We start from the raw sequence: 27,844 nt of genomic DNA, 5'->3' as shown, positions 1-27,844 counted from the left end.
CCCTTTAAGACGGGAGTGATCGCTCCGCTGGCGACCGTTCCGCGGTATTATCGAGCTCAAGACTACCAACACACATGAGCTAGATGGAATTATAACAATGGAATATCACTGCGTTCTGTTTACTGTTTTGTTGCAGTTAATCATCCAACCAGGTAGGACGACTTTTATCATTTATTGGTGCTTTTGGCTTTTGTGCTCTGACTTTGCTTAGAGGAAAGATTCCAGAAAGTTTGGTTATTGAAGAGCAGGGATGTACTGCACTTGCTGTAGAGTACACACCTATAGATGACAGGCAGTGAGGTTGTTTAATTATTCCCTATGTCCTGCTCAAAACACAACGGGTTATCTTCAAAGAATAATGCGTGTACCTGTTGCATCTTACTTTTAACTATTCTAGATTCATCCAGGCTCTTTATGGAAGCACACTTTTGGCTAGACTAACGTTACCCCATGCGTGTTCTCTCATAATGAAGCTCTCCATAAGGAGCTTTCGCACCTCCGAAACGCTCTGTCAGTTCAGAACTCCACGAGTTCTGCGGTTCAAAGTATCCTAACGCACCAGAATTTCCACTGATAATCCCAGTGAATCATACCCTCTTCACTTACCTGGTAAAGGCTCATACCAGCAATTTAAGCGGTTACAGGAACCGATCACTGAAACAGGATATCGATCCGGAGAGCTGCAGGTGAGAATGTAAAGTAAAGCCGATCCTTGCGCCCTGCACTCAATTATTCATCACTCAGGCCGTCTCCGCAACAAGTGTTAGAATACGAAGCTTGCTTTAGCTATAATTAGTGAGAGACGTGAAGGAAAGAGTGCGGATGCGTAAAAACGCACTTTGGTATTATTAACTTTATAGAGTTGGGGAGACGGGGTTGACTCCCTCGGCTTGAACCCTCCAAAATGTTTCAAAAACATTTTTTGCGGATCTTACAGAATATGTTAAACCGATTCAGATACACATATTGCTAAAGCAACTTGTTTTAGTATCCAAAAAAGTATCAAATTTTCAGCTGGAGCGCGTTTATCTGATGAGGTAGTCATAGCAACAGTGCGCAGATTTTTACGCTTATTAGCTGCAAAAATGTTTCCTAAGTCCGTGTAAGACTGGTGCGCCAAAAGCGGGTTTTGCGCGTTTAACAATTTGAGCTCCACTAAATTCTGAAATGGTCTGTAAGGTTAAGCTTAGTTGGAACAAGCTATTTTTAGTGCTTTCGTACTGCATTTGCGGGGTTTTTCTATTGTTATCCTATCAGCATGGATAGTTAGGCTGCACGTAAACGACTGGGAATTCCATGTAATTTCCTAAAAACCGGAGAAGTTGTTTGCATGCTGCAACCTGACTTTTTTGCCTGCGCTTGCTGGCACCTCATGGACGTATCAGATGGTCTTTTGTAGTGCTCAGATAAGCCCTTATGGATGTTCCAAAAGATGAGGGGCGAGTCATTAGCTGGACTGCATCTGTTAACTGACCATTGCGTATCATGTGTTCAGACATTTATCCTTGTGTACCTCGTGTTTGAAAACAAAGATATCACTTGTCTTATTTGCTACAATTTGTTTATTACGCGTTAAATTTAAGTTTCCCAAAAGGATCATATGTTTCTGTTATGGAGAAAATAAATCTGTTGTAATGCATCATTTCAATTCCACGCATGTGTCTTTTGGGAAATATGGAGTTGCCTCAGGAAACCCGATTATGATAACCAAAGCCTTTTTTATGAACCATTTCAAAGATCAGGTTTAGAGTGAGCGTGGTGTGGTTTTGGTGTGAACCTAATGATTGTAACGCCAGGGGGCTTCGGCTCTTACGTGACTATTTTGCATCGGGTTCCTTCTAACACATAACGTTACGGGCTTTCAGATAGCAGCCGTGAGAAAATAGTTTACATGGAAATATCCCTAGTTAATGTTAGCTCTGATATACACTGTTAGAATTATCGCAGTGATGCCCAGAAGTCATCGTTCTGGTGGGTGTATGAAGGGAGGTGCTGCTGTCCTCGGGCGGATACCTCTTGTGGCTGACAGTGGTATCACAAGATACACAATACAGTTCATGTTTTCCAGAGAGAGATCAAAAATAGCGAGTATGCCAAAAAAAATAGGAGGCTGGAGAAAACCATTTTTGCATCTTGGCCCAACATTAATCATCTTGCATCCTATGGTCGTTGTCAGCATCATTAGCTTAGTGAACACTCAGTTCCCTTACATCACCTCTGTTCAACAACTCATAATGTTGTTGTACTGGCATAATTTAGATAAAAGCTCTCTGTGCATGGTTTAAATATTTACTAGAGAACCGTGAGGTGCTAGGCTATGCATGTCCGTGACCAGCATTCATGGTGGTGTTTTTCTGTGAAGGCCTTTCTCTCATGCACTGATTCTTATTCATCCCTTTTTCGCTGATAATGTTTAGAGCACTGGAGAAGATGAGTAAACATGGACGGTTGTTTTGTTAGGTTTTTCCCTGGAAGGACACCTGACTTTGCAGATGCTGTTTTCTTGGCATAGAGTGACAGTTTGCAGTGAGGCAAGTGACTCATTAGGCTAAACCACAGTTTACGTTTTTATCATGTTATCTCATTTTAGCCTGAAGCGGCTATGGAAGCAGCGCACAGCCCCAACCCCCCGTCTGTCATATTCTCAGAAACTAAAAACAATGTATGTAATTAAAGTAGTATTAGATGAAAATGTCATGTTTGTTTTATTGAACACATTTTTCCTTTTTAAAATGTTTTCCTTTACGTTTAAGTTGCTCCCACCTCTCCGTGTTAACTTAAGGGCCATGATTGCCTCGATCCATCAAAGCCAACTGCTGAAAGCAGTGACAGCTTACAACAGTATTTACCAGTTACCAGGAACCAAAAGTAGACATTATTGCTACCACGTAATCTTTATATATCCAAGCAATCCTTTACCTGCCAAACAGGTGTTTGCTTGCCCTTTTGCCCTTTGCTCACTGTTTGTCTTGCTGCTTTTATTTTTAATATTTAACAATACTATATCCAAAACTAACCCAGACAGATATGGAGATATGGTAGTTAAAATAATGCATATACTCAGCTGAAGTTTTACTATCATGCTACTATTTTGCAGTTTGATCATTTTTCCCCCCCATACTTTTGTTATTTTCTTCAGTTATTTTCACCATTCTCCCAGTCATGTGGGGAGTGGGAGGATAAATGCTCTTTTGTTAGTTTAAAACTCTAATCTGTTGCCTTTAAGGGTTGTAGCTGTATAAGGCAATGCAGTGCTTTGAATGGAGAATGATGCTATAATTCAACCAAGAATCTACCACAACTGAGAAGGAGGCATTAATCTTTTTAAGAGCTTATTTAGAGTTGTCTGACATCAAATTGCTATTTCTAGAGAAACTGCTATTAGAGGAACTCAGAAGGCTTAACTTTTTGGATTTGTTGAGTTGTGAAACTATTTCACACCCTTAACTGTCATTTATGCAACCTAAGAGGGCTTTGATTTGTGTGTGTGAATAAAAGCTTGGTATATTCTGTATATCAGCGTCGGTTCTTCTATTTTCCAAAACCAGTACCGTAGTGTTCTGGCAAGTCAAATGCATTTGACACAACGTACCATCTGCATCATCTTTACAATGACTCTTAATAATCTACTCTCTTGTACGTTTATCAAATGTCTTTGTCTTCCACTTGTGCACCATGCTGACTTACTTGTTTCCTCTCAGCCAGGTCCAGGCCCACTATCACCCCTGAAGGACCCCAGTTCACAGTACCACTGAACAGCGAGTTCAGCTTGCATTGTCAGAGTAACAGTACAGTGCACTGGCTGCGAGAAGGCCGTTCCACACGGCTCTTTAAGGAACAAAGACAGGGTCAAGTGACAGTTCTTAAAGTGAGCAAAGCAGGCCCACAACACATTGGCAAATATTCATGCCTTGAAGAGTCTGGTGAAAAGAGCTCCATCTATGTGTTCGTAAAAGGTAAGTCAGCCTTCTGCTTTTGTGAGTCAGTATTTTAATTGGGTGTAATAAATTGTCTGGGTTGAGTGACATGTCTGTAGGGCAGTGTTTAAAGAATTCTTGAACCCTCCTTTGTGTCTTAGTGTCTACCTTGTCTGCATGCGAGTGCAGCTGCAGTATGTTTTATATGTGCTAGCAACAGTATACTAGTAGTGATACTAGATAGAAAGTGTGTCTGCATTATTACATGTGCACTTTCTAACACTTTTCGTGATTTATGTTTATGTCTTTCTCTCTCGCTGTCCCTCTCTTTCTATAAACACACTCTCCAGCATCTCTCATCCTCTGCGTGGTTCCATTTTTGTGTCAAAAAGACACTTTGAGTGCCAACAGATGTTACCTACAATCAGCTCTCTGTGTACACTAGTCACCTGCATGATCTTTTTTTTTATACATCTATATCAGGTGTTATTCCAAGCATGTTCTTACAATCCCAAATAATGAACTCTTCAGATCGATCCTTGGCATTTTTGGCAGTCACACTAATTTTACTAATGCGAACTCTGCATATGTGGGTTGTTTTATTTGTTTGTTAGGTATGATGGAGGGTAGTTTCACTTTCAGTCTTTTTGTGACACTCTCTCTCTTTCTCTGAGCTGTAATGTCATGATCTAAGCCCCCTTGGTTGTGTTTCATTGGTTTTTGATTTAGCATTCCTCTCAGCAGATCCTGAAAATCCCTTCAGGAGGAGCATCATGTTTGACTTTGTCGCGGGAGAAGGAGAAACGACCACCATCCCGTGCTTGGCCACAGACCCGCATATGACAGACTTGCACCTGCAAAAATGTGACGGACAGCCTCTACCCAGCAGTCTGCGATATTCATCCAGTATTGAGACAGGCATAACGCTGCAAGATGTTAGGAAGGACTTTGAGGGATGTTACATTTGCGCCGGGATTCTGGACGGCAACACGGTTAAATCCGGACAATATCAACTCAATGTTCGCCTCGGTGAGAAAGAAAAGGAGAGACATGAATAATCGGACTGTCAATTAAAACAAAAACCTATAAAGCATTATAAAAATGTGCAAAGTAATCATTCAAGCTGAAAATACCATCTTACCAAGATAAGGCAGCAGATAATGAGTACACTGTAAAAAACAAATTGTTGATTCAATTTAAAATAATTTGTTCCCCAAGTTTAGTCAACTCAAAAAAGTTGAGTCAACTTGAAATGTTAAGTGAGAACTTAGATATTTAAGTTCATTCAACTTAAAATTTTAAGGCAGCTGGGTAACAAGCCCAGGTTTTAAGTTTAACAACCCAAATTGTTTGTTTAGTCAACTCGAATATCTGTTTTCACTTGGTACAAATTAACAGTTCAATTTGACTAAACTTAATTGAGTTGACTGAACTTAAAATTTTAAGGCTGCTGCAGGGTAACAAATTATTTTAAGTTGACTCAACAAATTGTGTTTTACAGTGTAGGGAGCCACTGAATGTGTTCTTGCTTACAAAGCAGATGTGAAATATACATTCTAGTGCTGTCAAATCGATTAATCACAGTTAATCGCATCCCAAATAAAAGGTTTTGTTTACATAATGTATGTGTGCATACTTATTATGTGTGTGTATGTTATACTTATATTAATCATATATAAATACGCACACGTGCAGTATATATTTTAAAAATATTTACATGTATATACTTATATATAATTGATATTATACATAAATATTTGTAATATATAAACATTTTTCTTAAACATACATGTGTATTTATATATACATAATAAATATACATAGCACACACATATATATTATGTAAACAAAAACTTTTATTTTGAATGTGATTAATCGCAATTAATTGTTTTAAGCACTAAAATATACACAGCACACACTCATATATTATGTAAACTTTTATTTGGGATGCGATTAATTGTGATTAATCGATTTGACAGCACCAATTACCATTCAAGGTTTGGTGTCAATAAGATGTTTCCACAAAAATATTAAGCAGCACAACTGTTTTCAATATTGATAATGATAAGAAATATTTTTGTGCAGCAAATCAGCATATTAGAATGATTTCTGAAGGATCATGTGACACTGAAGATTGGAGTAATGACTAATGAAAATTCATGACATTTATATGAAATGACATTTTAAAATGTATTAAAATAGAAAACCGTTATTTTAAATTGTAATAATATTTTATAATTTTACAGTATTTTTGATCAAATAACAGATCCTTGGTGAGCATAAAAAATTTCTTTTAAAATGTTACCTAATCTTACCATCCCCAACATTAATGTTTTTATTTTGTGGTATTTCAGATACGGATGTTTGCAGTTTGCATTTTCTATGTTACCCCACTGTAGCTTGCTCTTTCTTTCCCACATTTTCCCACTTATATAATGCGTCTTTGCTTTTTTAGTTCCAGGCGCACCTCCTGTGATCTCACTGGGTCAGCCTCAGAAAGTGCTGCTCGTCCAGGGGGAAGAACTTTCCCTATCCTGCAACACCTCAAATGTCAACAGTGACATCACGATCAAGTGGAAGGCTCCACAAGGAGTGGTAAGAGCACTCTCACAAACTAACCAGCTCATACCTATTTACAAAAGCAGACAGTTAACCTACTTAATGTGATAATGTGTACCCATGATTAATTTAGTGTTTGTAGACTGAGAATGAGAATTTAAATGTTGTTTGTTCTTCATATTGTGCCCAGAGGCTAATTGGATCTTGTGTGGTTTAAGGCGTTCCTCAAAACTATATGATCATTTATTTACATAAATACGGTTGTTGGGAGTGTTGTGCGTCATTCGGAACTGAATTAAGAATGCCTTTTAAATTCCAGGTTAAGTTTCATTTTTGGATTAACCTTCTATGTTTGTATCAATCTTGATTGATCAGTCCTGTTTTAGAGCTCTATATATGGTTGTGTTCAAACACAGTAAAATTTTCAGCAGTCACAAATCCCAAGTTTTGTCATGAAACTGTAGATGGCGCAGGCTGATGGGTCCTAATCGCAAATTGATGATATTCACAGCGTTACACTACTTAGCACAAGCTGATTGGTTCATGTTGCATACACAGCCAATGAGCTAGCTGCTTTACATTTAAATGGCTGGTTAGCATTCACTACAGCAGTTCGCAGTTTACAATTTTAGAGTTCCTCTGAAACCCTCCACCTCCCCAGCTCCACCTGTATAGATCTGCTACGGGTTATTATATATGCTGTTTGCGCAGCAGCTGTATGTCTTAAATACTCACAGCAGCATATTGGCATATGTATTGGCAGTAGCAAGTTTCTGTAACAACACCAATAACCAACAGCAGCAGCATTTCAGCAGCGTAGCAGATCTATTCCTCCAAGACCAAATCTTAAAATCTGAGAGTTCTCATGGTAGAACTGTATTTTTGGCAAACTTGTGCTGTGAGAACACAACCTATGTAAACAGATCTTCAGTACTGTATCGAGATTCCACTGGGATCAGACACTGGGATTTGAGAGATGAATGGCATGCTTTGTTTTATATAAAGATTATAAAAACAGCCACACCTGGATATAAAGACAACCACAGACACTTTACCCAAGACAGGGTCTATGCCTCATCTCTTCATAGTTGCCCAATAAGCTTAGCGTCTGTTTTTCTTTTGCATGTGCCAAGCAACCGTCAGTGCAGCAGTTCTCAAGTATCCTGACCGAGCCCATTTCTCACCTGAGGAACGCCACCCTAAATCTGGGGTCTGTGACCAGGCAGGATGCAGGGAATTACATCTGTGAGGCCAGGAATGAAAGAGGAACCAGTGCAAAGACAGTCTGGGTTGAAATCTATGGTAGGTCTCTACTGTTTTAGGAGTGGAACTTGTAACTTTAATAAAGATTCATCTTTAATTTATACAGTAAAATATGCAATGCTATTTTACGTTTGATTACTAAAAACTAATATTAGACCTACATAAAAAAAACCTGAAACATTTCATCAAGACTATTTAGTATGTCTCAATGGGTATGGCATTTCAAAGAATAATATGTGTTTTATGTGTTTCTGTGTGCAGATAAAGGCTTCATTAACCTAACCAATGTGAATAACAGCACTAAAAGAGTGCGGGCTGGAGAAAGTCTGTCCCTGCGTGTGGTAATGAATGCTTACCCGAAACCTCATACATTTTCCTGGAGCTACAGTGGTGTGAAACTTACCAACACTACCGATCATGTCATTACCAGTCGCTCACATGGGAATAGGTATGATTTTGTTAAGCTACTACTAAGGGTTGACAGATGCTGAATATTACAGATAAAGGAGACCGATAACCTATATTTTAAACCGATATATATATGTCCGGTGTAAAAGAGAAAATTATTGTCAAAAGTAAGAAAATAACAAACTATCTTTAAATGCTTTTAAATTATTTGATCAGCAAATAGTTTTTGAAAATGACCGATACCGATAATCACCAGGCTGATAATTGGTCAACCCCAAGTTACTACAAATATTTCTTGTTTTTCCTATGTAGCAATTGCTAGGAATGCACAATATATCTGTATCATATTCGTTACTGGCCGATATTACAGATTTTTTTTTAATTTATTGGAAATATTTGGCAATTTTGTACATTTAACTGTGCTTTTCATTTACTGTTTTATATGTAAATTACATTCACTCCGATTTATTACAGATCAAGAAGACCAACAACCAATATTTTGAACTGATATATATGTCTGGTGCAAAATTAAGAATAACAAAGAAAAACTTTGACAAAAACTTTCTTTAAATGCTTTTAAATTATTTTATCGGCAAATCAGTTTTAAAAATGAGCTGATAATCGGTCGACCCCAAGCTACTACAAACGTTTCTTGTTTTTCCTATGTAGTAATTGATAGGGATGCACAATATATCATTAATATATTGGTTATTGGTCAAAACTACAGATTTTTTATTTATTGGAAGTATTTATCGATATTGTATATTTAATTGTGCTGCTCATTTACTGTTTTATATGTAAATTAGATTTGCTGTCACATAATGCTCACTTAAATTTAATGTTTAAAAATACAAATAATTTAGAAACACTAATAAATATAATCTTTAGTAAATCTACAAGGGGTCAACCGATATGTGTTTTTCAGGGCCAATGCAGATCCCGAGCAAACCAATAACAGATATTTTTAACCAATATATATGTCTGGTGTAAAAATGCAAATAATGTCAAAATTAAGAATAACAAAGGCTCTGACAAAAACTTTCGTTGAATACAGAAACCATTAACCATAAAATGCTTAATATCAGCATCGATAATCAGCCAGGCCAATAATTGGTCAGCCCCAAGTTACTACAAACATTTCTTGTTTTTCCTATGTAGTAATTGCTATTGATGCACAATATATCAGTATCATATTGGTTATCGGCCAATATTACATTCACTTGTTGCGTTTCAATCGTGGCATTTTTAGAGAAAATATTATAGAATTATCAGTATCAGCCAGAATTTTACTACAAATTCCTTACTATTCATGTTTTTTCTCTTCATTCAACAGTTACATCAGCGAGCTGAAGCTAGTGCGTCTCAAGGTGTTAGAAAGTGGCATTTACATCTTTTCATGCTCAAACCGAGACGCAACTGTCCATCAAACGTTCGAAGTCCATGTCATAAGTGAGTTAAAACATTTAATGCAAATGGCAAATATTTGGCTTTTCAACTTGCAAGAAAAGAGTATAGAATCTATGTGATGTATGAGTTTTGTGTGTATTCTGGTTCAGAAGTCATATTTCTTGAGGATTGGGCTGGATAAAAGAACTTGATTGTCTGTGTAAGACCCTGGCTTAAAGCTTACTAACAATAGTAGAGGCTGTGTAAAAAGATAAGAAAGAACTGGCCTTCAAGACCGTAAATTACAAAGAGTTTTACCCCTCAAACGGGTCTTACTTTCTGCCCACATTTCAAATGACAAACTGTCTAATATCTGGCTTTTTATTGTGACTTAAGCCATATTTTAAAATAATAACATTATGCAGAGTAAGACAGCTGTACAAACATCCATCCCACTAACCAAGATTGTAAAACTGACCCTGAACCAATCTTTGCTCTTAGGTAAGCCACAGATTGTATCCTATGAAGGGCCAACTGATGGACAGGTGCGCTGTGTGGCTGAAGGTTACCCCACTCCCCAGATCAAGTGGTATTACTGCGACCAGCCCCATTCAAGGTACGTGTACTGCCTTTCTGCAGTTTTGTAATTTTTTAAATACACCCACAAGTACATACAATAGGCTCCAAGGTTGTTTTCAAATATCAGTGGCACCTCCCTTGAGCAGTGTTAACATATTAGCCTCTCTGAGGGTACATTGTGACGCAGCATGGATTAGCCACTAGCCGCCAACTTGATGTTTGATGATTGGACAACAAGGCTTTAGCCTATTATTGATAGGGATAAGCAATTTGACTTTGTCATGATTGTGACATCACAAAAGCGATTGGCTGCTGTCAGTCATGTGACAGCACCCAATGACATTAGAACAAGCTGCTTCCATTGGGCTGTTTATTCTTGAATAGCGGTGATGACAGAACACCTTAGCATAGACTTAATCACAAGCTTATCCAATAAATTCCTCATGATGATCAAATCCGATCAGGATAACATACCTTGCTTCAATTTGAGCATGTAAACATGTAGTGCAATGTGTCTTTTGATCTTGTTCGTGCGTTGCTCCGTCTTCGTCTGTCACCGGTTTGATGGTTTTCTCAACCGAACACACATTCCATTGTTGAAAAACTGTTGAAACGTTTTTGTCATGCTAAACAGTGTAATTAAAGATAACGCTTAGTAAATAAAAGATGGAACTTGGAATGTATTTGTAAGATTATTTGTTCTGGCTTTATATCCAAAGCTAACTCTGAACTTAACCCAATAGCACTTAATTTTACTAAAAAACAAATAAATCAAAACACTTGACAGCAGTACATTCCACCCTGATGTTTTTAAATAAAAAAGCCCTTGAGGTCTGTCACTTTTCTGCCTGTTGCTTTGCTTTCTTGAGCAATAAGCTATTTTTAAACACATCAGTAAAAATCTGCCATAGCCACTGATTGCAGTGAGAGATGCTTATCACATCCGTATCATATTATATATCTTGATATGCAGTGGTTCTTAACATTAGATCTTAAAGTCTACACAAAATCAAAAACAACCTCACATGTTCCTGGCCTTATCATAAAAATTCATTGGTACATTTTATTCCAAAGAAATGCTGGGCTTCGTAATCTTTCATCAAAATGTGATAATCTGTGGTTCATGTGAAGTAATATGGGTTACAATAGGTGAAAAATTTTGACTGTAAAGCTATTATCATTAACTAAAAATATAAAAAAATATATTAATTGAGGTTAAGATTAAATAAAATAATTATTAGATGAAAACAAACAAATAAATAACTGAAAAACATTTGGAATTAAAATAAGTGGAAACAAGTTGAAGCACTAAAATAAATATCAATAAACTCATTTTAAAAAACTAAATAAAAAAAACTAAAACTGAATTAGAAGTAAATTAAGCCAAAACCTTCCTTGTCATTTAAATAAAAACAAATAAAAATGGTAAGCAAAATTATTACGAATTAAACCCAAATGTAAACTGAAAATAAAAGCTCATTTATAATATTAATAAAAACTTTAATGCTACATAAATAATACTAAAAAAAACACTGCTTTTAAAGGAGAAGCCCACTTTCAGAACAACAATTTACAAAAAATTGACTCACCCCCTTATCATCCAAGTGTCTTGTCTTTCTGTCTTCAGTCGTGAAGAAATTATGTTTTTTGAGAAAAGCATTTCAGGATTTTTCTCCATATAATGGACTATTGGTGCCCCGGTTTTGAACTTCCAAAATGTAGTTTAAATGCAGCTTCAAAGGGCTCTAAAGCCGAGGAAGAAGGGTCTTATCTAGTGAAACGATCGGCCATTTTTTTCAGAAAATAAAAATTTGTTTACTTTTTAAGCACAAAAGCTTGTGTAGCACAGGCTCTGGGATGCGCGTCCACGACACTATGTACTATTGAATTACATCGAAAGGTCACACGGAACATAGTGGAACTACAGACCCAGTGTTTACAAAGCGAACACATAAAGACTAAGGAAGTGCAAGTAAGTCAAACACTGTTTACAAACAAAAAGGTACAACGATGTCGGACAATTCTGAAGTTGTAGGAGAAAATGAGATGGAGTTTTTCGCCATACTCTACTTTTTGTACACAGACGATGAACTTAGACATGATTTGTAGTATCGTGGACGAACATCCCAGAGCCTGTGCTACACAAGCTTTTGTGCTTAAAAAGTATAAAAAATTTTATTTTTCGCTACATAAGACCCCCCTTCCTCGGCTGGGATCGTTTAGAGCCCTTTGAAGCTGCATTTAAACTGCATTTTGGAAGTTCAAAATTGGGGCACCAATAAAGTCCATTATATGGAGAAAAATCCTGAATTTTTTTTCCTCAAAAACCGTAATTTCTTCACGACTGAAGACAGAAAGACAAACATCTTGGATGACAAGGGGGTGAGTAAATTATTTGTAAATTGTTGTTCTGGATGTGGAGTTCTCCTTTAAGGCTAGGAAAAATTTGTTGATACACCTTCCCAGCAGGCACCAGACGTCAATATAATTGGATCCCAATGTCGGACAGACATTGCATTTTGGTTGAGAATTGAAGTTGAAAATTGGGTTGACGTCAGTGTTTAACTTCAATTTGACGTTGGCTTAACGTTAGATTTTGGTTACACAACCTAAAAACAACAAAATATCAACGTCAGCCTCATTATTGGACATCAATTTGACGTTGACATTAGACATTAAATTTACACTGAATTTTGATCACCCAACATCACAGCCAAAACGTAACCAAATATCAACATCGTATGACGTTGTGTGTCTGCTGGGTTGCCTTTGTCTTGCACATCATGGTTGTCAGCTTTCTTTTTGTTCATAAGATTGTTTTACATGTCTTAAGATGTGTATGAAAGACATTCTTTTTTTGTATTTTTTATTTATTTTTTTAATAGTTAATAGTAATTTACAAGTTTGTTGCACGCCTCCTCAGATGCTCCAATTTGCTGAATGCCACTCAAGAGGAGGAGGATGTTGTCACTATAACCATGACTAATCCTCCCTTTGGGAAAGGCACCGTGGACAGCCGTATAAACATCACCAAGAACACTTACGCCACCCTTGAATGCGTGGCGTCTGCCAATGGAGAAATCGTGTACACTCTCTTCTCTATCAGTGGTGAGCAGATAAACCTCCCAAATCACACGCCCACACACATACATACACACCCCTTTAGTCAATGACTGAAAACTAGTTAGTAATTACTAAGTCTCAGCCTCAGACAACCGCCTACGGTCTGTTTGCTGACCTTCTGATCCATATTTCTCACATAACTGGAAAGCTATAATCTGATTGACTGACTTCATGCAACTTCTGGGAGTGAAGGGCACACAGGTGTTTTTTACTTGAATATATCGCAGATCTGGTTAAACTGACAGGTTTATGAATTCAAGCACTGTGTCTTTGTTGGCTGTTTGTATACACATGCCCATTAGACCAGTGCGGCCTGTATAGGCTGTGCTCATTTGTCGCAGGTTTGGGTGTGTGCCTTTGCTTTGGTGTCCTATTAGTAAAATATTCCGTTGGTTTTGTTGACTTGTTTGTTTTTCGTTTTCTTCAGTTGTTGACTCTAAGGGTGTGTCTCAACTCTTAAGAGCACTGCCAGGGCGTCAGCCATTTCTAGGGCCATCAAAATCATAGCTGTGCAAAACATTATAAAAAACAATGATTGTCGGCTGCTCAGTATATGCACTTGAAAATGTTCTTTCAATGGTCAAAGTAATAAACAAAAAGGCCTGTTCTGCGGTTATGGAGTGAAATACTAATATTTACATCATAGACATTTTGTTTATTGGAACAAACACAGTAATGTCTGCCATTCAGTTGGGAAGGTTACTTTGGAAATGTAATAGGTTACAGATTACAGTTTACCCTATTTAAAATGTAATAAGTAGTGTAACTATTTTAATGACTTTATTAAAGTAACTGATTACATTTGATTACTTTTCTAAACTTAAATTTCAAAATTTTTCTAAACTGTTAAAGGAGAAGTTCACTTCCAGAACAAAAATTTACAGATAACATACTCACCCACTTGTCATCCAAGATGTTTGTGTCTTTCTTTCTTGAGTCATAAAGAAATTATGTTTCTTGAGGAAAACATTCCAGAATTTCTCTCCATATAGTGGACTTACACAGAGTTTGCATGTGTATCGCAGAGAATATAAGCGTTTGATGTTTTTTTAGAAAATAACCAATCGTTTCACTAGATAAGACTCTTCTTCCTCGGCTGGGATCATTTCACGAGTTCACGCTTACATATAATTAGCCGGAGTATAGTAATGCATGTTTGGCGTGCTGTCCGGGGAAGGGCTCCGAGCTCGGGAATGGCCCGAACCCAGAGAACCCCCCTTAGGTGTAGTGAGAACTCGGAGTGAGGAGATGGGGTGGTGGAGGGATGCTGATAAACCGTCAAAAGGATAGAGGTAAGTCAGCTGTATTTGAATGCATAGCGTTGATTGACTTGAGTGGACTCCTGTTGTGTTAATTAGGCTAGGTATCTGACGCGCTCCTCCCGAACCTTGTTAATAAAACATCATTTGTAGTCTTTGAAGCTGCATTTAAACTGCACTTTGGAAGTTCAAACTCATGGGCACCGTATCAGTCCATTATATGGAGAAAAATTCTGGAATGTTTTCCTCAAGAAACATTATTTCTTTACGACTGAAGACACGAAGACATGAATATTTTGAATGACAAGGGGGTGAGTAAATTATCTGTACATTTTCGTTTTGGAAGTGAACTTCTTTTTTAATAATTTTCAAACTTTTAAAGAAGGCAGGGTTAACCTTGCAGTAGTACTCAACACTGATTGCTGTCAGACTTTCAAAATCCTAATTTAATTAGGATTATAATAATTTAATTTTAACGCAGCCACCACAAAATCAGATCATTCTGAGGTTAAATACTGATTTAAAATCATAAGATATAGTTTAATAGCCATGATACTGTTTTTGTAATCAAATCTTTGCATAGCTATGACAGGAAACACTGGCATCTAACAATGCATTGGACAAAAACAGTTTATTTAAAAAATAAAACATATACACAAACCCAAATAAGAAGTAAAACAGTAATCAAATAAGCATATGTCCTATTCTGTGTCCTAAACTTCTGAAACTTTGGGAAAGAAATTAATCACATCTGTATGTGTGTGAAAATATTCTTCAATCACCAAATCAGCATATTAAAATGACTTCTGAAGAATCATGTGATGCTGAAGACTTGCGTAATGGCTGCTGAAAATTCAGCTTTGCCGTCCCAAGAATAGATTCCATTATAAAATAAATTAAAGCAGACAAAAGTTATTTTACATTTTAATAATTTTACTGTATTATTGTTTTATATTTTTGATCAGATAGATGCAGTTTTGGTGAGTATTCAGAAACAAATCTTACTTAGAATGCAGGACGTAGTGCAGTTTTCAAAATGGTACTGTTCACCTACAAATATGAAGAACCTCAACCTTGAGTCATCAGTGTTTAGTATTCATCTTTTGCACATCATAGAAACCAGGAAATGAAATGAGACTCAGAGACCTTGACTCAGGTGGTTCTAGTTTCCCAGGAATAGTTAAACAACCAAACAAGAGGAAATGCACATCTCTTCACGTTCACTCCAGCTGTGCTTTGTCTACTGGCTGCATCTTTTTAAGAAAATCGAAACCATCTGCCAACTGGCCGCTCGCCACTCCTGCTCCAGCACAACCTGTGTAGGCAGACTTTTTGGATAAGATGAGATAACAGCAGACTATTATATAAACAGAGGTGCTGAGTTTTAGCCCTAATCTTGTTTCTTTTGTAAACCTAGCATTACCAACTGTTGGGGATTATCTCCCGAATTTAGGGGGGCTTTGTTTTGGCTTGTTGCAAAACACCATGGTCTTTCCACCCTGGTTAGTACTGCTATTATTGGTAAGGACAGAATGGTTAACAAAAGGTCATCCACATCCAGTTTAGTTTGCTTCTAGTACATTCATTTTTATCCTCACAGTTTTTTTTAGAAAGTTGTTGACTGCATTGCCTGTTTTTTGCATTTTCACAACTAAATCAGCCGTAAGTAAAAAGCTCTAGTTGAACGTTGACCTTTTTGTAGAGCCCATCAGGAATTGAACCAGAGGTTTTAAGAGCGTGAATTGAATCCACTGCCTCAGGAAAGCCTGTTAGGTGATGTGAGAACTTGTTTAGACTCTGCAGGTCCAGGAAAACCAGTGGGACGATGAGCCTTAGGCTAGCCTGTTAAAACTGTTCAACCTCTGCTGAGAGAGATACAAAAAAATGTCTATTGTTAAGGTTTATGTTGATTTGTGGAGGGCTTAATGGTATGCTTGGATACAATGTGATGATGGATGGATAGACTGGGAAGGATGGAGGGTGAGAGGAAGGGAGCAGAAGAGGACTGTGAAAGCCAGTGGCAGGTTTACAAGGGATTACTTCCTGCAGAGTCTGCATTCTTTGATTTGAAATGGAGAGAAAGCTTCTTATAGCTTAAGAGCTTACTACGCCACTCAGAACAACGCAGAAAAACAATAACACACCACACATGAACACATACACACACCTTACATAAAACACAGCTGCACTTTCAAGACGTGAAAAAAAACGAAAACCACAAAAATCTTCGGTAAAGCGTTGACCTCAATGCATCAGTAAGGATTATTCACACCTCAGTAAAAACAAGTAATTATGACATAACCCCACTGTGAGGCACTTAATTATTATTTCTGGTGGTTCTTTAATGCTCATGTAACGTTTTTTAGACATTTCAGACTGTGGTTTTGTTTTAATGTTTATGCGGAGTGCAGTAATAATTCTTTATTTCAATTGGCACACTCACTCAAGTCACAAGGCTAGCATCAGAACTGCTGATCATACAAAATTCATGTTGTTGTTTTTTTTTTAATAAGATATTTCACATAAAAGACATTTACATGTAGTCCACAAGAGAAAATAATAGCTGAATTTATAAAAATGACCCTGTTCAAAAGTTTACATACGCTTGATTCTTAATACTGTGTTGTTACCTGAATGATCCACAGCTGTGTTTGTTTAGCAATAGTTGTTTATGAGTTCCTTGTTTGTCCTGAACAGTTAAACCGCCTGCTGTTCTTCAGAAAAATCCTTCAGGTCCCACAAATTCCACAGTATTTTTGTGTACTTGAACCCTTTCCGACAATGACTGTGTGATTTTGAGATCCATCTTGTCACACTGAGGACAACTGAGGGACTTATATGCAACTATTACAGAAGGTTCAAATGCTCACTGATGCTTCAGAAGAAAACACAATGCATTAAGAGTAGGGGGGTGAAAACTTTTGAACAAAATGAAGATGTGTACATTTTTCTTATTTTGCCTGAATATCATATTTTTTTCATTTAGTACTGCCCTTCAGAAGCTACAGAAGATGAAATAAGTTACATTTACCCTAATTTTAAATTAAAATGTTTTCACCTCCCCTCCCTTAAATTATATTTTCTTTTCATTTTATCTCCATATAATGCATATTAATGTAGTATTTAAAGGCACAAGGCTGCTTTGTTTACATGTAACCAAGAAAATGCTGTGTCGCTGTTGTTCCATAAGCGCCACCTGCTGTCAGAGAGTGAATTTGCATTTTCATTCAGCCTGTCTGTTGTTTAAACCGTGTCCTAAGGAAAAAAAAAGATGATACAGATTTTGGTCAAACCGCCCAGCACTAATATATGACATGTTCTGCATGTTGCTTTATTCTTCACAGAGAGCACTGTTCCTCATGAACTCTTTACACCATTGCTCATCGGTTTTGTTGCTGCAGCTGTTATCCTGGTTCTCATCCTGATTGTACTGACCTACAAGTACATGCAGGTAAAGTGCCATTCATTTTATAGCTTGTCTTCCAATACAGGAAGTGCATGCTGACTCACTGAGGTTTTTAATTAATTAGACCAAATCAAACAGGTTTATTTCTCACCGTATTCTAGCAATAAAGTACTGTAACCTGTATTGTTATTCTAGGGCAACTTGTTTTTGGTTATTTGATATTAAATGTGATACTTAATGCAATTTACCTGTCACACCTGCCGTTCCTCCCACACTTCAGGGGAACTTTCAAACAATACACACTCAAGGAAATTATTTACCTAACATGTCATAAGACCTGATGTTTCACCGTGCAGTTTTGCACTGTTGCACAGGAGTGTGATCAGTGATATATACACACACCCACAGTCCCACACACATAAAATTGCATTGCTGTTTGAATAATTTATGTCCATTTACACAAAACTGTTATTAGTGTACTGTTTGCTTTTGTCTGTGAGAGCACCTACACTTACAGTAACTGGATCTGATGTAAAAGGTTGTTTGAAAACATTGCTCATTGCTTATTTCTTCTCTACACTTCTCTACAGAAACCTAAATATCAAATACAGTGGAAAGTCATAGAAGGTATCCATGGAAATAGCTATGTGTATATTGACCCCACTCAGCTTCCATACGACCACCAGTGGGAGTTTCCCAGAGACAAGCTGCGTTTTGGTGAGTTATGTTTCTGCTTTGACTTGTCGGATCTCATAAATCATATTCCAAAACATATTTCCGTATTGGAACATTTCTTTTCTTTGAACGTTATGTTTGGAAAGGTTAAGAAGGACGAGAAAATATAAAAGCCTTTCCATTGGCTGTTACACAGTTTGTGATACTTGATAGCTGGCGCATTGTGACATAGTATCATATCTTCTCTATAAAGGAACAGCCATATCCGTCAACAAACTGGATCTAACAGGATCTAGCATATCCCGCTTCCCCACAAGCCACACCTCCTTGATTTAAAAACAAGTCTATGTTTAAGCTGAAAGCTGGTTTTGGATCAGTTTCCAGGCACACTGACTGTAAACAACTGTATGAGGGAAAAGTGAAATTGAAAGTTTTGCTTCCTTGTTTTCCCAGGAAAAACTCTCGGATCTGGAGCATTTGGGAAGGTGGTGGAGGCCACTACTTATGGGATGTCCAAAGCAGACACTGTGATGACCGTAGCTGTAAAGATGCTCAAACGTGAGTGAAAAGCAACATAAAACACGTTCATAATCTAGTGAAATATGAGTAGCGTAGTAACATCACGACCAGCACGTTTATTTAAGCAAATAAAGCACACCAGAAAGTACACAAACCTGCATGATGAGAAGAATGAGGTTAAACATTTCCAGTAACCCACAATTTTTGGTTCCCAGAACATTATGAGAAAGTTTGTTTTTAAACAATGAAACCTAAAAAAACATTCCTGGACAGTTTTAAAAGTGGCAATGGGGAACCTATACTAACATTAGAGGAACATTCTGTTTTTTGTTTTATTTATGCTTTTGTTTGTTGTGGTGTTTTGCCCCACAGCAAGTGCCCATGCCACTGAGAAAGAGGCTCTGATGTCAGAACTAAAGGTGCTTAGTTATCTTGGCAACCATATTAACATTGTCAACCTGCTTGGGGCCTGCACTATTGGAGGTAAGAAGCTATGGATAGATATTGTTTTTCCAGGTTTGTGTGTGTGTGTATTGTGTTGTTCTTCATTTTTGCTCTGGTCCATTGCACAGGTCCAACTCTAGTTATAACGGAGTACTGCTGTTTTGGTGACCTGTTGAACTTCCTGCGCAGAAGGAGAGAATCCTTCTACTTCACTACACTGGGAGAAGACTCTTACTATAGAAACGTCACACTGCAGCCAGAGCCAAAGTAAGTATGATCGATGCACCTGAAGTGAAGTGTGGTAGTGTGAAGTGCTTGTGGGTTCACTGAAACGAGTTTGTATTTGATTACAGTGAGAGCAGAAATGGATACATGACCATGAAGCCCTCTGTAATGGGACTTTTGTCTTCAGAAAACCGAAGATCACTTAATAAAGGTTTGGATCAATGTCTGGTCTGTTTTCTTGTCTGTTCTCTTGTCATGTCTTCTCCCGTCATGTCATCTCTGCTTGTGTTGTGTCATCCAAAGTTGTTTTTTTTTTTTAGTCTTGTCTTATGTCTTCTCTTCTTGTCTGCCCTTATTTTTTCCTGTTCTCATCTCATCTCTTCTCATGCATTTTCTTATTTTCTTATCTTCTCATCTTGTTTATTCTGTCTCGTCTCATCTCATCTCTTTTTGGCTCATTTTGTCTTTCTTGTTCTTGTCTCATCTCTCTTCTCCTTGTTTCGTCTATTCTTATGTGTTCTTTTATCTTCTCATCTCGTACGTTCTGTCTCATCTCTTTTTGTCTCATTTTGTCTTTTCTTTTTCTTGTCTTATCTCTTCTTATGCCTTCTTTTTATTATCTCTCATCCTTTCTCTTCTGTCTCAGCTCATTTCTTTTTGTCTCATATTGTCTTTCTTGTTTTTCTCATCTCTCTTCTACTTGTCTAATCACTTTTTATGGCTTCTTTTTTATCTACTCATCTTGTCTCTTCTGTCTCATCTCTTTTTGTCTCATTTTGTCTTTTCTTTTTCTTGTCTTATCTTTTCTTATGCCTTCTTTTTATTATCTCTCATCCTTTCTCTTCTGTCTCAGCTCATTTCTTTTTGTCTCATTTTGTCTTTCTTGTTTTTCTCATCTCTCTTCTACTTGTCTAATCGCTTTTTATGGCTTCTTTTTTTATCTTCTCATCTTGTCTTTTCTGTCTCATCTCTTTTTAGCTCATTTTGTCTTTCCTGTCTTGCCTCGTCTCATCTCTTGTCTTATCCCTTTTTAAATACTGTCTTGTCTCTTCTCTTCTTGTCTGTTGTCTTCTCATATCTTCTTGACTCATCTTTTCTCATTTTATTTCATCTCTTGTTTTGTGTCTTCTCTAGTCTTGTCTGCCCTTGTCTTTCCTTTGTTCTTGTCTCATGTCACCTTGTCTCATCTCTTCTCTTTATCGTCTCATCTTGTCCTTTCTACTTTTTAACGTCTCTTGTGTTATCCCTTTTGTAAATACTATCCTGTCTCTTCTTTCTTTTTCTTTCTCTTCTTGTCTGTTGTCTTCTCATATCTTCTTGTCTCCTCTTATGTCTGTTCTCTTTTCTTGGCTCATCTTTTTTCATTTCATCTCACCTCGTCTACTCTTCTAGTCTTGTCTGCTCTTCTCTTTCCTTATATTCTCATCTCGTCTCTTCTGTCTCATCTCATCTTTTTATTTGTCTCATCTTGTTTTGTCCCTTCTTGTCTGTTATCTTGTTCTTGTCTGTGGTTTTCTTTTAGTCTAGTCTGTTCTTGTCTCTTTTCTGTTCTCATCTCGTCTCATCTTGTGCCTTTTTTGTTTTGTTTCTTCTCATTGCATCTCATGTCATTTTCACTCTTTCAGTTTTCTCATTTTGTACCTTATTTTCTCATCTCGTCTCAGTTCTGCCTCATGTCTTCTCTTTTCTTATTCACTCATCTTGTCGTCTTTTCTTTTTTCACATTTCTAGTCTTCTTCCCTTTTCTTTTTGGCTCTTCTCACTTGTTTTCTTTTTGTCTCATTTTGTCTTTACTGTCATCTTAAATGAATTTGTCATCCCTTTAGGTGATTCATACAGCGATTCAGATGCGGTTAGCGAGATTCTGCAGGAAGATGGCATGACTCTAGACACTGAGGATCTTCTTAGCTTCTCCTACCAAGTAGCCAAAGGGATGGATTTCCTGGCATCCAAGAACGTAAGTGTTTTTTTCATTTGTTTGGTTTCTGTCTCTCTGACGGATACTGAGTTTTATATTCCGAGTGTGAAGTAATCCCATACTGCAGATCTTCTCGCTCTTCCTCTACAATGCCACAGGCTCACATTCCATTACCTCTGTCCAGTCAAGCATCGGGTTACACAAGGTCACACACAAACGCATACATGTTGTCAAGCACATGCACACGCTCATTCATTGAGGAGCATGCTGAGAAATATCACATTTCCCCACCTGGTCAGCAGGTCCAGTATTCAGTTTAGGGGAAGGACACTAAATTAGTCACACTGTTGAGAATGCATGTGAGCTTTCTCTCAGTGAATTAATTCCGGCACCTCTATGCTAACTTACAACACTTCTTTGCCAATGAGGTTTTGAATATTGGCACGATTATTGTAAATACCTGAGAGTTTTGACAATCCGGACACATTAGAGCAATTTTAAGCAAAACTTCAAAGGCAAGACTTGGGCCACTTATTTCTATGCAGGTTACATTCATACAAGTGCAGCTTCTATCTACCTGAAATCCAAAAGCCATAAAAAAATATAAACAAAATATAGTTTGATCTTTTTTTTTTAGAAGTAAAAACAAATAGTCCATTGCTTTAGCCAGTTTGGTTTAATACATAATCTATTAGTGTGCATATTAACATGTAGTTTTGCATGTGTGTTTATGCAGTGCATTCACAGAGACCTGGCAGCCAGAAACATTCTCCTCACCCAAGGCCGAGTGGCCAAGATCTGTGACTTTGGACTAGCCCGGGACATCACCACTGACTCAAACTATGTTGTTAAGGGCAATGTAAGTATTAACTGTTATTACATGTGACAAAAAATAAATAGACAAGCAAGCATGCTTCTTTAATGCATGCTGTGTGTGTGTTGGATGTGGTTTATTCCAACAGCTTTCTGCAAGGAATTCCCACCTTAATGCAAAATGACAATGATCACTTTATAACCCAAGCGCTTTTACTCATGTTAAGACATGTACCAGATATGAATTACCCAAATGTGGCACATTGGCAAGAGGATGATGCAAAGCAATGGGATCATTTTTGCAATTTTAAGACAGTTGATTTTTTTTTTTTAAGAATTTGCATAAAGCAGCGCATTGACGTGGCCTGAGTTCAACCTTTCCTTATCAACCTTTACCTCTCTCCCACTTAACTTCCTATCAGTTCTATGCTATCCTATCCTATCTTTTTTTTTTTTTTTTTTTTTTTTTTTTTGCATAAACCAGAAATCTGTTTCTGGCTTATACTACAGATACTTTATTTGCATACTGTTTTAAATATCTAAAAGAAGCCCAAAGCAACAAACAGTCATGAAAAACGTGGTCTATAGTGTTGATAGTCTTTGAGTTCTTTTTGTTCTTTTGTTCTTTTTGTATATGTATTCTTTAAATTTACAGGACAAGTAAGTTAATGTCCATCCACATATTTTCAAATGCATGTTTTAATTGCAAATGGTTTCTTTACTAGCCACGGACTGAATGTGATTTGTACTGCATGTTTTCATGCTTTCAGTGTGTTGTTAAGGAAGGAATGTTTATAATGAGGCTCTTCTCTGTGCAGGCTCGTCTCCCTGTGAAGTGGATGTCCCCTGAGAGCATCTTTGAGTGTGTGTATACCTTTGAGAGTGATGTCTGGTCTTATGGTATCCTGCTGTGGGAGATCTTCTCTCTCGGTGAGTTAAATTTAGCTCATAATTATACTGACTTATGATATACAGTACTGTTTTTAATCCAAATACTGATACTGTGCTTCTGTAGGGAGTAGTCCTTACCCGGGTATGCCTGTGGACTCTAAATTCTATAAGATGATCAAGGAAGGATACCGAATGGATTCACCAGAGTTCGCCCCAAGTGAAATGTAAGTCTGAGCTGTAATTAGTTCAAATTTCTTTCTGCAGAAAAAACATGACAAGATAATGGCAGCATTTATCGTGTACACACCCTACAACGCTGTTCCCAAAAAACTTCAGTGCTAATGTGTTGTTGTGTTTCAGGTACGAGATCATGCACTCATGCTGGGATGCTGACCCTTTCAAGAGACCTTCATTTAGCAAGATAGTGGAGAAAATCGAACAGCAAATCTCAGACAGCACCAAACACGTATGTGTTTCTTTCTCCTCTTTAGCTCTCGAAACGTAAATATGGAAGAGTCAATGACATGATGCTTTTTTTGATTCTGTTACACTACCAGTCAAAAGTTTTTTGAAAAGTAACATTTTTAATGTTTTTTAAAGAAGCTTCTTCTGCTCACCAAGCCTGCATTTATTTTATCCAAAATACAGCAAACAATTTTGTAATATTTTTACTATTTAAAATAACTGTTTTCTATTTGAAGATATTTTAAAATACAATTTATTCCTGTGATTTCAAAGCTGAATTTTTAGCATGATTAGTCATTATCCAGGCACATGATCCTTCAGAAATCATTCTAATAATCTGATTTGCTGCTCAAAAACATTTATTATTATTATTATTATTATTATTATTATTATTATAAACAGTAGAATTTTTTCAGGTTTCTTTGATGAATGAAAAGTTCTGAAGAACAGCATTTATCTGAAATGTAAATCTTTTGTAACATTATAAATGTCTTTATCATCACTTTTGATCAATTTAAAGCATCCTTGCTAAATAAAAGTATTAATTTCTATAATTTCTTTTGCCAAAAAATACAAATTGGAATGGTATAGTGTATAATGTTACAAAAGCTTTTTTGTTTAGATAAATGCAGATCTTTGGATATTTCTATTCATTAAAGAATCCTGAAAAAATGTAGCTTTGATCACAGTAATAAATTACATTTTAAACTATTTTCAAATAGAAAACAGTTGTTTTAAATAGTAAAAATATTTCAACTTTTAATTTTTTTTTGCTGTACTTTGGATCAAATAAATGCAGGCTTGGTGAGCAGAAGATACTTCTTTAAAAATCTTACTATTCAAAAACTATTGACTAAAAAAACTATATATTATTTTTATTTTGGTTTTATTTATTTATTTATTTATTTTTAATTAAAATCAAAAATGTAAGAGTGATATAATCTATGATTAATGATCAAGAAATATTTTCATTAAAAGAATTATTTTTTTTTATAAATAGATAAAATGTCATGTGATGTGACAAAATATAGATATTATGAGTTAAAGGCATAGTTCACCCAAAATTGAAAATTCATCATTAATCACCTTCATGTCGTTCCAAACCCGTAAGACCTTCATTCATCTTCAGAACAAAAATTACAATATTTTTGATGAAATCCGAGAGCTTTCTGACCCTGCATAAAATTAAATCCACATTAAACCACTGTGAATACAAAGAGTATTTTTCTAAGAATGCATGTATTTTATAAGTTTTTTTTCTCTCTCTCTCTTCTTCAGATTTACTTAAACTTCAGCTCCAGGTTGCCTGCGGCACCAGGGTCCCGTGAGGAGTCCAGTTCTCACGTCCAGCGGCTAAACTCAGTCGGCAGTCACAGCACCACCACCCAGCCACTGCTCTCCAGCAACGATGTCTTCTTGGAAAGCACACGTCACCCTCCAGTCTGAAGATCCAATTCTAAGCAAAATCCAGGCGTTCTGGCAGATGCCATTCATCTCTCTTTGCCCTGGCTAAGCATCATTGTAGCTTTGAGAACTTTTGAGGATCCAAGAGCAGTCATATTCTTTTTTTCATTCACCTTTCTCGCAGATTGTGTATATAAGCCCCTCCCTTGCCAGAAAGGACAGTAATGGTGTGCGTTCCTATCAGCATTTCATATATTCTCTGGAATTGTGGGACATTTTGAGAAAGCTAATAATCAATGCTGGTATCAATTCATGGTACAACGTGAGTCTGCAAGAGGACTTGAGAACTTGTTTTCTATAAAAATCCCTTTGCTTTATTATATGGGATATATAAACACAATTATCCTTCTTTTGCTAACTGTCTAATACGTCTTTACAAGTGACAGTGAAAACAATGGAAATTAGACTTTCCCAGTTTGACATGATTGTCATGAGTAAAATAGCTTGGCGTGAACGCAAACCGGTTATTTTCCTATCAACTATTTTGCAGGTCATTCCACTCAAATATTAACCACAAAAAAGGTTACACTGTTTGGAAACTATATGTATAAGCAGCAATAACTCAGCATTGTAACAATGACAGATTGATCGTGTTGCTGCGCAAGCCAAAAACAAGCTACTTATTGCATGTTCGAGATAGTATTTTCAGTCGGCAGCTGAAACTGTTTTACGTTTGAATATCCCAAGTTAAGGCGCATTTCAGTTCACTGTCAGGAAAGGTGTTGAGACACGTAGAAGCAATCCATCACAGTTCATCGTTTACTTTATACACTCAGTGAAATTTTGGTTCCATAGCAGTATTATATTATTGGCTTGTGTTGTGTTTTTCCTTTCAGCCAGGAAGTGTAATTTGGGACAGCGGAATGATCCAGTCAAGCTGTAATTTAATCTTGAGGCATCAAACTTTTAGACAGTGCTTCTTTTAGGCATCACAATAGACAGTTTCTTCCACGTGTTTTAAGGAAAATGCTTATTTGTACGGCACAGACGTAGCTTGTTTCAACACATTCGCTTCTTCGAGTAGTTTTACGCATGATGTGATTCCGTAATGGTGGAGTGTAGAAGATCAGTAGCTTCTGTAGCATCGGTTCTGTTCTGACTCCACGTTTTATCCTTCGTGAGACCGGAAGACATAGCAAGTAATGTTCTTTTGTACATTGTAAATGTTTTCTCGTGTCCAATTTTGTGCATAATTTTGTGTGTCGTCGCTCTGCTTTCTCGTGTTTCCTACAGACTTGACTCAGTTACTCTGACTTCTACTTACCACACCAACTGTTGTGCCTGAAATGTTTTCTCTGCTCTTTAGCCAATGAGAATCGTGCTGTTGAAGATTGAGCCAATAGGAAGCTGCCGCTGCTGTGTAGAAATGGGTGCCAATGGCTTCTTGCTCTCTGTAGGAGTGGCCAATGAAGGATCTGCCAATAGAAGGGTAGCTTTCAGATGGAGGACAAAAAGAGTGGCTTTCTGTTACTTAGATGAGCCAATTGGATTCTCATTCCACTGCCAAAGGGAAAAGGGCAGGGTATTGGATTGAATACGAGCTACGTACCGAATGTTTCAATCGACACCATCCGCAGAACCCTGAGCTGTCCAAACATCAGTAGTCCGGGCACTCAGTCAGTAGCTCATTTCCCAGGTCTCCCTCTGTTCTTTGTGTCCAGCTGCTTCCTCCGGCGGATGTGTCACTTCCACAAAGTCTCAGCCGGGGAGATACAACTCAGCCCGTCTCCCATCTACACACCCCACCCCCCCCCATTCCTTCTTTGCCACACTGGAACATTGTTCCTGATGGCACTGGCTTTTGCTTCCATTTGCGCTAATGTGTGTCTGCGGGAGCGTGTACGGATGTGTAAATGCAGGTCATTTGCTGTTAAAATACCAGAGCACTGATGGGTTCCTCTAGTAGAACGATTGTACTTAATGAACTTCAGATTGTAGTGCTGAAGCAATTGGTGTTCAGGCGCTACGTACATACCATCACTGTTTGCTCTTTTCTCTTATATATGTACATAATATATATATATATATATATATGTAAATCATAATGTTGCTTCTTGTTTTGTTATCACGGTACGTTCTCTCATGTGCTGGAAAGATTTTTGTATGTTACGAGTTTGTCGTTTCCAGTTTATGTAACTTGATCATCTTCTGTTGTTATTTTGCCTCTTGATTCATTTATTCATAAGTGCAGTTTTCAGAGACACACCAGGTACAGTTTGATGTATATTTAATCCATTTACATTATATTCAGCATTGCTTGTCGTTTCAGTATTTTCAGTGATTGTATGACCGATGACTGGAGGAACATATACGTGAAAACTAAACACAGAGGGTCCAGGAATTCCATTTGTGGCTTCATGGTCACTATACAGTTCTCATACACGTTTTTAAGTGATTGAAAGGTCTCTTGCCCCTGAAAATATTGTTGTTTAATGTATTTTATTGTATATTTATTTTACAGTTTTTATTTTGAAGACAAATGTGCAAATTCTGTGTGTAGCTCTTGTTACTTATGTAAATAAATAACTGA

At 37.1% G+C, this 27,844-nt stretch overlaps 1 protein-coding gene across 3 annotated transcripts; it reads left to right on the top strand.

Moving 5' to 3' along the window:
• kita (KIT proto-oncogene, receptor tyrosine kinase a) lies at positions 1-27,844 on the top strand. Of its 3 annotated transcripts, none has more exons than XM_051139214.1 (21): positions 1-152; positions 3,702-3,956; positions 4,662-4,946; positions 6,373-6,512; positions 7,610-7,778; positions 8,001-8,187; positions 9,481-9,596; positions 10,035-10,149; positions 13,036-13,220; positions 17,839-17,945; positions 18,491-18,617; positions 19,029-19,133; positions 19,467-19,577; positions 19,667-19,805; positions 19,892-19,974; positions 21,590-21,720; positions 22,418-22,540; positions 23,313-23,424; positions 23,510-23,609; positions 23,746-23,851; positions 25,129-27,844. In XM_051139214.1, exons 1-21 carry the CDS (start codon positions 98-100, stop codon positions 25,294-25,296), a joined length of 2,919 nt encoding a protein of 972 aa, XP_050995171.1. In that variant the 5' UTR covers positions 1-97; the 3' UTR covers positions 25,297-27,844. The 3 variants fall into 3 exon arrangements, with proteins under 3 accessions (XP_050995171.1, XP_050995170.1, XP_050995169.1); XM_051139213.1 differs by having other exon boundaries at positions 4,659-4,946; XM_051139212.1 differs by having other exon boundaries at positions 4,647-4,946.

Source organism: Labeo rohita, chromosome 20 (assembly GCF_022985175.1).
Source record: "Labeo rohita strain BAU-BD-2019 chromosome 20, IGBB_LRoh.1.0, whole genome shotgun sequence".
NCBI lineage: Eukaryota > Metazoa > Chordata > Actinopteri > Cypriniformes > Cyprinidae > Labeo > Labeo rohita.
Note: the sequence above shows the minus strand (reverse complement) of the source record. Positions and strands in the feature narration are given on the sequence as shown.

What these genes read in the sequence shown, in the direction of transcription:
- kita (XM_051139212.1), top strand. Translation starts at nt 98, where the DNA reads ATGGAATATCACTGCGTTCTGTTTACTGTTTTGTTGCAGTTAATCATC. An exon ending in ACTATGTTGTTAAGGGCAAT is followed by an intron (nt 22,541 to 23,312) that starts GTAAGTATTAAC and finishes TTCTCTGTGCAG; the next exon opens with GCTCGTCTCCCTGTGAAGTG. An exon ending in GTGGGAGATCTTCTCTCTCG is followed by an intron (nt 23,425 to 23,509) that starts GTGAGTTAAATT and finishes GTGCTTCTGTAG; the next exon opens with GGAGTAGTCCTTACCCGGGT.